This window comes from Corvus cornix, chromosome 14 (genome assembly GCF_000738735.6).
Source record: "Corvus cornix cornix isolate S_Up_H32 chromosome 14, ASM73873v5, whole genome shotgun sequence".
In the NCBI taxonomy this organism is placed as follows: domain Eukaryota; kingdom Metazoa; phylum Chordata; class Aves; order Passeriformes; family Corvidae; genus Corvus; species Corvus cornix.
In genome coordinates this window covers 14,992,407-15,000,471 of record NC_046344.1, presented here as the reverse complement: position 1 = coordinate 15,000,471, position 8,065 = coordinate 14,992,407, and the positions used below count along the sequence as shown (strand labels likewise).

The 8,065-nt window shown below is 61.7% G+C and overlaps 1 protein-coding gene across 1 annotated transcript; it reads right to left on the bottom strand.

Annotated features, from left to right (window-relative positions):
• Positions 1-449: 449 nt before the first annotated feature.
• On the bottom strand, positions 450-3,450 carry IGFALS (insulin like growth factor binding protein acid labile subunit). Its single transcript, XM_039560152.1, has 2 exons — positions 3,377-3,450; positions 450-2,784 (listed from the first exon to the last, which is right to left on the bottom strand). Exons 1-2 carry the CDS (start codon positions 3,390-3,392, stop codon positions 971-973), a joined length of 1,830 nt encoding a protein of 609 aa, XP_039416086.1. The 5' UTR covers positions 3,393-3,450; the 3' UTR covers positions 450-970.
• Positions 3,451-8,065: the final 4,615 nt, after the last annotated feature.

Below are 8,065 nucleotides of genomic sequence, written 5' to 3'. Positions count from 1 at the left end.
GCCCTCCTGCCTGCCTCCCTGGCCACCTTTGGGACTCACCCTCACGGTGAGGTTTTGGGAAGATGGGGAAATACTGCATTTCCACCAATGAGGCTGGATTACAGCAGGCAGGAGAGCAGGAGCAGCATCCACCCCTGCTCCCGCTGCACAAGGACCCACACCCGAGCAGGTTTCCCTTCATGCAATTTTCCAGGAAAATTTTGTCTGACCTTTGGACACTTACCTGGGATTTGGAGAGCCAGGCAGTAGCACTGGAATCTCTCAGGGCTGTTGGCTTCTGTGGGATAGCTGGGCATTTCTTGCTCCCTCCCTGGGAACGTGCCACCCACCCAGGGCTTGCAGGAAATGCCGGGAGCCCCCAGGAGCCTGAATCCCTCACCCTGAGGGGCTCTGGGGAGAAATCCCGGCCGGGGGCAGCACGAGCTTTGGAAAAAACATAACTTACAAGGTGGGTTGCAATAGCTCCAAAGGTTTATTTGTCTGCTGCCATTTATCAGGTGAGCAACGTGTGGCTTTCTGTGCCCTGCCTACACCTGCTGCTGCAAGGAATCATTACAGCAAGTCCTCTGCCCCCTTCCCTAAGCTTGGGGGGGCTTTTAGGATTTCTCCACTGCTCCATGGCAGGAAAACTCTTTGTTTTGTCTCATAAAGGTCCTGGCCTGGGCAGGGCTGCCCCTTGCTGTGGCTGCAGGGCTGGGGGTGCAGCATTCCCCCATCCAGAGATGCTCCTGCTGGGAGCTGGGAGCAACCATGCTCTGCCCTGGGGGCTGCTATTTAAATATTAAGGGACTGAAATACTCAGTTTGAAGCCCAGGGGGCTGGTGCCCATCCAGCATCTTCTGAGCAAGGCGGCTGCTGGAGATGCTCGTCTGGGGTGGCCACAGAGCCCCAGCTGCTGCTGCTGCCCCGGGGAGGCCGGGCCAGGGCCAGGGTGGTGGTGGATGAGGGTCCCTGGGGGGGCCAGCCCAGCTCAGCAGTGAGCAAAGCTCTCCTCAGCGGTGTCGCGGAGGTCCAGCCCCGCCAGGCCCGGGGGGTGCAGGCAGGTGAGGTTGTTGTAGGTGTAGATGGGGACATGGGTGTCGTCCCCCTCGGCCACCGACTGCACGAAGCGCGGGACCACGGCGGGGTGCTGCAGGGAGAAGTCCCGCAGGCCCTTCAGCGAGCAGTTGCAGTGCCAGGTGTTGCCCCCCAGCCACAGCTGCTCCAGGGCGAAGGGGGGGCGCAGGAATGCCACCGAGAAGGTCTCCAGGGAGTTATTCCTCAGGCTGAGGTAGCGCAGGTTGGCCAGGGGGGAGATGATGCTGTTGTCCAGTGTCTCCAGCTGGTTGTGGGAGAGGTCGAGCCAGAAGAGTCTCTGGAGCGGGCTGAAGGTGTCCTGGGAGATCTCCAGGAGCTGGTTGGAGGAGAGGAAGAGGTACTCCAGGTTGCTCAGCCCCACGAAGAGCTGGGGCGAAAGGTGGCTCAGCCTGTTGTGCTTCAGGTCAAGCTCCAGGAGCTCGTGCAGTTCGCTGAAGCTCTGGTCCTCGATGAGGGAGATGCTGTTGTGCTGCAGGAAGAGCCGCCGCAGGCTGGAGAGCCCGGAGAAGGTGTTGGCCCGGATCCTGCCCACGCAGCTGTGCTCCAGGTGGAGGCTGTGCAGCTTGGTGACCCCCTTGAAGACAAAGTCAGGCAGGACCTTGATGCAGTTGGCAGACAAGTGCATCACGGCCACGTTGTGCAGCCCCAGGAAGGCCCCGGCCCTGATGTCCTGCAGCTGGTTGTTGTTGAGGCTGAGCACCTCCAGCTGGCCCAGCCCCTCGAAGGTCCTTTCCGCCAGGCTCCGGATCCGGTTGTGCCCCAGCTGCAGCTCCTCCAGGAACTGGAGGTCCTTGAAAGTCCTGGGCCTCAAGCTGGTGATGGAGTTGGTGGACAAGCGCAGGACGTGCAGGCTCAGGAGGCCCAGGAAGGTGTCCTCGTAGAGCGAGACCAGGCGGTTGTGGGACAGGTCCAGCCACCGCAGGGACTTCATGCCCATGAAGGCGCGGGGCGCGATGGCGTTGATGTGGTTGTGGTTCAGGTACAGCTTCTGCAGCTTCTGCAGCTTGACAAAGATGTTGATCTTGATGCCCTTGAGCGCGTTCCCGCTCAGGTCCAGCTCCTTCAGCTCGGTGAGGCTGCAGAAGAGCTGGTGCTGGAGGTAGGGCAGCTTGTTCCCAGCCAGGATCAGCTCCCTCAGGTTGGGCAGGTCATGGAACACCCTGTCAGGCAGCACCACCAGCGAGTTCCAGCCCAGGTTCAGGTACCAGAGGTTGGAGAGCCCAGCGAACAGCCCTTCCTCCACCTTGCTGAAGTGGTTGTTGTTGAGGCTGAGGGACACGAGGTTCTGGGTGTGCAGGAAGGTGTGCGGAGCCAGGTGCTTGAGGCGGTTGCGCTCCAGGTGCAGGTGGTAGAGGCTGCGCAGCCCGTGGAAGGCGTGCTGCTCCACGGAGCCCAGCTGGCTGCTCTGCAGGTCCAGGAAGTCCAGGGCTGATAAATTCCTGAAGGCAGCGGCCGGCAGCAGCGTGAAGTTGTTGCCGTCCAGCCACAGGGCTTTGGCGTTGGGGGGCACGTCCTCGGGCAGGCGCGTCAGGTTGCGGCCGCTGCAGAAGACGTTCAGCTCCTCGCTGTAATCGTCCAGGCTGCAGGCGCAGGGGCTGGGGCAGCGCGGGCCGTCCCCGTCCCCCGGCTCCTTCGGGGGGTCCCCCCCGGGGGGCTGGGAGGCTGCAGCCAGCAGCAGGGCCAGGGGGAGCAGGAGGGGGATGCCTGCTGGGGGGGTGGAGGAAAGGGGACGCTGTCAGTGCAGGGCTGTGGCTGCTCTAGGGGACACCCTTGGGACACCCTTGGGACCCCCTGGCCGGGTGCCTGCACCGCTGGGGCTGGGGAGTGAGGGGGTCACTCCCCAGCCCGTTGCACACACGGGGCAGCTGCAGGAGTTTTCAGAGGCTGGATCCCTTGGGAAATGGTGCAAGATCATCACCCCCCCTCCTACCACAGCTCTGACCCCTCAGCTGCAGGACCCCCCCCCCAAATCCATCTCTATATTGCAGCAGCAGCTTCTCTCTTTTACAGGGAAAAGCTCCCAGACCCCTCTCCCCTTCCTCACCAGCTGCCCCCCTTTGACTCCCTCAGCCCTGCGGGGTCTCAGTACCACGGCCCCCGCCCATCCCTGCGCTCCCCATCCGGGCTCGGGCTCTGCCCTGCAGTGCCTGCAGCCCCCCAGGCAGCTCGGGGGCCCCCAAAATGTCCTGTTAGCAGCAGAGGAGGAGCAGAGGAAAGGGTGATTGAAGCCCGGGCAGAGTCTCAGCTTGTGTCCCCCCCCCGCCAGCCCCAGCCTGGACGGGAGCAGTTCCAGCCTTACCTTTGCCTGTGCTCATGGCGGCGGGCAGGGCAGGGCAGGGCTCCCGCTCCCGCTCCGCTCTCCGGCCCCTCCGACTGCGCAGGGATGGATGGAGCAACCACCTTGACGCCTGTCCAGCCGCCCGCCCGGCCGGCCTTAACCCCACTGCTGCTGGCCCGGGCCGCGGCCGAGCCCCGGGGACAGCCTGGCCGGCGGCAGCGGCACCGGCACGGGCTCCTCGCTGCTCCCCCGGCTCTGGGACTGCCTTTAGGGCAACTCGGCAATGGGGCACGGAATGAGATGTCCAGGAACCTGATGGGGGTTCTGCAGAGGGTGGTCCTGCCAGGGATGGGGGTTGTGTGGGCTTTGAGTGCGGAGGGAGGAATGGGGTAACCTCGCAGGGTGTCCCACCACCGCACCCTGAGCTCCGGGAGGGTTCTGAGCAGCAGCACTGACCCTTCCCTGCCTTGCTCTGCCAGGGATGCCCTGGGATAAGCCCTGGCAGTGGGTCCTCACTTTCCGTCAGGACACAAAAGCCACACGCTGGGGCTTGGAGCATCCACAGGGATTAAAGGTTTGGGGATCATCTCTAGTACGAGATGGGCTGAAACACCTGAGGGTTTGTGGGGATGCAAGTGGGAAATCAGCTGGAAAATGGGGAAAAAACTCTTCCCTGTGTGGCACTGAAAACCTCGGGGCAGAACCCTCAGCCCCTCCTGTGGGCATTTTCCCATTTTCCCTCCTGTCGTGCCGTATGGGTGGGGATGGTGCTGGGAGCTCTACCCCCTGCTCTGCCCAGTGCTTCTGTGCCAAAGAGGAAACAGAGAGCAAAGCCAGGGGCCCCCTGGTGAGGTGGTGGCTGTGGGGGTGCCCCGCTCCTCTGCCAGGCCCCCATCCAGCGGGGTCAGGATGGATGATGCTCCAGGGCTGGCAGATCACCCTCTGCCCCTGGCAGCTCATCAAAACCACCCTGGGGAGGCCGCTGACCCCATCCTGTGTCCCAGGTCATTTCCCCACCAGGCTCCAACACAGCTTCTGTGGAATCTTTTACCAGTTTCCAGGAAAGAAAAAGAAAGAAAAAGCCCCAGCAAGAGGAGCCCTGCGGCCAGCAGCTGCCGGATGGAAAAGCCATGGCTCAACCTTCCCCTGTCCTGGTAGCCCCCTTCTTCCCTGGAGGTGCACCAGGCTGGCACCACTCACACCCACACCTCCAGGAACAGGCATCTCCCCCTGGGGTTGCTCTTCCCAGCCCTGGTTCCCCCAGGCTGGTTTGGGAGGTGCAGCTGGAGCAGGGATTCTCTCCCCCACCGTTCCCACACCTTGCTCCCACCTTGCCCCTTCCCACGGGAGCCTGGCATCTCCCCAGCTCACATCTCGGCCCATGGGAAGAGGTGTTGGAGGGAGACATCCAGGCTCCAGCCTTGCCACCCAACTTTCCCACAGGCTCTGTTTTCTCTCTTCCCTTTTGGCCCGGAGTGGAATTCTCCTCCCCCTCTATTTTAATCCTGTCTTCTGGGAATTTATAGATCAGGAGGGAGAAATGAGGGATAGGGATACATGCGCCCACTAATAGGCACTGAGCACATATTGACACAAGGTGTAATCAATCTGGAAGCTAGAAAGAGCTGAACCAGCACAGCTCAGCCAGCCAAAACCCACAAAACCTCGTTGGGAAGTTTAAACAAGCCCTGCCTGCAGCTGGGAGCAGGTTTATCCCTGCCTCCAGCAGGGGTAATATCAATATTTCCCTCCCCAGGGGAAATATCAAACGAGATGCGATGGGAAAATAAGGAGGGTAAATAAGGAAATCCCTTCCCAGTGTGGGTGTGGTGCAGGGAGGAGCTGGACCCATCCCCACCTTTAGAGGTCCTTGAAGCATCTCCTCTGGGCCTGGCTCCACCTTTAGACCTCCCTGGGGACCTCTCCTCCGGATGTGTCCCATCTCCTGTGGTGGGAGATGCTGGGACCCTGCAGGTGCTGGTCCCTGCACCCCAGGCCCCCCCATCTGCCCAGGGAACCACAGCTCCACCACGGGGACCTGGGTTTGGGGGTGTCCCCTTCCCAGGGTGCCCCTGGCCAATGTGGGGACCCCCCCATCTGATCCCCTCACTGCTCCAGCTCCAGCAGATAAACTCCCCAGGCCGGGACCAAAGTCTGAGCCCCTCCCCTGGTTGCCATGGAGAAGGCTGTAATGGTGTTAGGAAAAGCAGCAAAATCATAAAAAAAGTAGTTTTAAAACCTATTTAAACTCTAAGGAATCATTTACCTTCCCCAGCAGCCCCCCTGTGCCTGCAGGTCCCTCCCCAGGGAGCTTCCCAGTGCCTTTGGGTGGGACATGCCACCAGCTGTCCCTGTTCTGTCCCTGGGCTGGCTGAACTGGGGAGGGGACAGTGCTGGGCCACATCTGCTGTGGGACCCCGGGACATCCCTGCTCCGTCCCCACCCAGCCAGGGTGAGTGACCAGGGACACTCTGGACACCGGCAGGGACAGCACCCGCCCAATGAGCCCTGAGGGGAGCAGGGAGGTGACACGTGTGGCGTTGTCACAGCTGAGTTAGGGAGTATTTTTAGCAAATCTTGCCAAATATTGTCCCTGTCTGGAGGAGAGCATCTCACGTTGCCAGGGCAACCAGCACTCCTGCTCCTCGTTCAGGACCAAAAACGTGCCCGATAAAGATGGGAGGGGTGACACCAGCACCACAGAGCTTGTGCCATTCTCCAGGGGACACCAGCAGGGACCAAGCCCCAGGAGTGGTGCTTTGCCTGGTGCTCACTGACCTCCCACCTTTCTGGTCATCCTGGTCCCTGCTACAGGAGATGGGCACCAAGGAGTGGCGGCAGCTACTGGCAAAGGTCCCCACGGGCATCTCTGAGTGCCACCTACTGCCCTGCCACGGCTGCAGAGCCCGTGTGGGAAGTTGGGAAAGGTGCTCCCAGGGATGCCAAACCCTGGTGGCCCACGTGGCCACGCAGAACCGCATCACCAACACCAGCCTGGCCGGACTGGTTGGACTGGGAGAGGCAAGGATGTCCCCAAGACATGACTCAGGGTGGCCAGGGCCATTGCTGGAAGCACAGATGGGACAATTCCCAAACACTGAGGTGTGGGGAGAAGAGGAGCCCTGGGAGTGGGAATTTGGAGGCAATGGAGGCAGGGAATGGCAGGAGAGCAGTGGCTGTCAGAGTGGAACTGGGCTGGGGGAGTGAACAGAGGGATCCTGATGGCAGGACTGATCCTGATCAGCAGGGCTGATCCTGATGGCAGTGCCAGGGTGGGTGGGGAGAGGGGAAAGGCATTTTCCATGTTCTGTGTCAGCTCTGCAGACCTGGACATCAGCTTCCTGCTGGATGGAGGGAGCAGCCTGGTCCTCGGGGTGCCTGGCTGGAGCGATGGGGTGAGAGTGGGGCAGAGGGACCCCGGCTTCCCTCCTGCCCGTGATCACAAGGCCATGACCTCACTCCTTCTGCCAGGGTGTCCCTGCCTGCCCCATCCCAACCCTCCTTCCAGTCCTGCAGGGAAGCCCCTGGAGATGCCAGGGTTGACAAAGGGGACGTGGGGTGGCAGTGGGTGCTGGCAGCCCACAAACCCAGCACCTCCGGGGCTGCATCACCAGAGGGGTGATCAGCAGGGTAGGATTCTCCCCCTCAGCCCCCCTGGAGCACACACACATCCCACCTTGGGATCCTGGGCCAGAGCAGGCCTGGATGGGTCAGAGCAGACCCAGAGGGAACCATGGAGGTGGTCAGGGGCTGGAAGAACCTTTCCTGTTCTTTGTGGGGGAGCTGGGAGAGGTTCTTCAGCTCCCTCCTCCTCTCCCCTCTCCAGCCTGGGAGACCTGGGGCTGTCCAGCCTGGAGAAAGCCTTGTGGCAGCCTGAGGGCTTGGAAAAGTGACAGAAGCTTTTCCTCAAGCCAGGAGAAAGGGTGATGATTTTAAACTGGAAGAGGTTGGGTTTAGGTTGGACACAAAGAGGAGTTGGGGGGGATCGGTGGGAGTCGGGCTCCCAGAGGATTCCCCATCCCTGGGCTGTGGCACCTCAGGCGTCCCGGGTGCCAGGGTACTCCAGCGGCATCCCAAGAGGAATTTGTCAGATCCGGGAGCGGACGCGAATTCCCTTTGCTGGCGCTGGAAGCCAGATGGAGCCCGTCACTGCGCGACCGCCGTGCGGCCCTGCCGAGAGCTCCGGAGAGCGCGGGGCTGCTCCCCCTGCTCCGCTCGGGGCTCCCCTGCGGGGCCACAGGGTCCCCTGGAGGGCACAGGGTGGGGTGTGACCCCGCCGAGGGCTGCCAGGGCTGGGGAGAGCTGACAACACACAGCGGGATCGGGCCGGCGGCTGCGCGCTCCAAAGCTGCCCCTGGAGCTCCTGGATTTCGGAGCGGTTTCGTCTCCCAAAGCTGCATTCCCGGGGCTGTGCTCAAGGTGTCCCTGACGAGAAGAGTGAAAATCCCTCAGGACAGAGCTGGGATTTGCATTTCGATCTGGTGGGGTTGTGTGGCTCAGTCCGGAATGGTGCTGGAGATTCCGAGCTGCAGTGACACCCCAAAACTTCATTTCTCAGCCCGAATCTGCTTTTTTTTGTGGTGTTGCCCAGGACAAAATTGGCTTCGTATTCCCAACCCGTGGGAAAAGCGGTCGCTGTCCTTCCTGGTGGCGGCACGGGTGCGTTCGCAGACACAAAGCCGTGTTTGCGCCCGGGAATTGCCCTCTGCC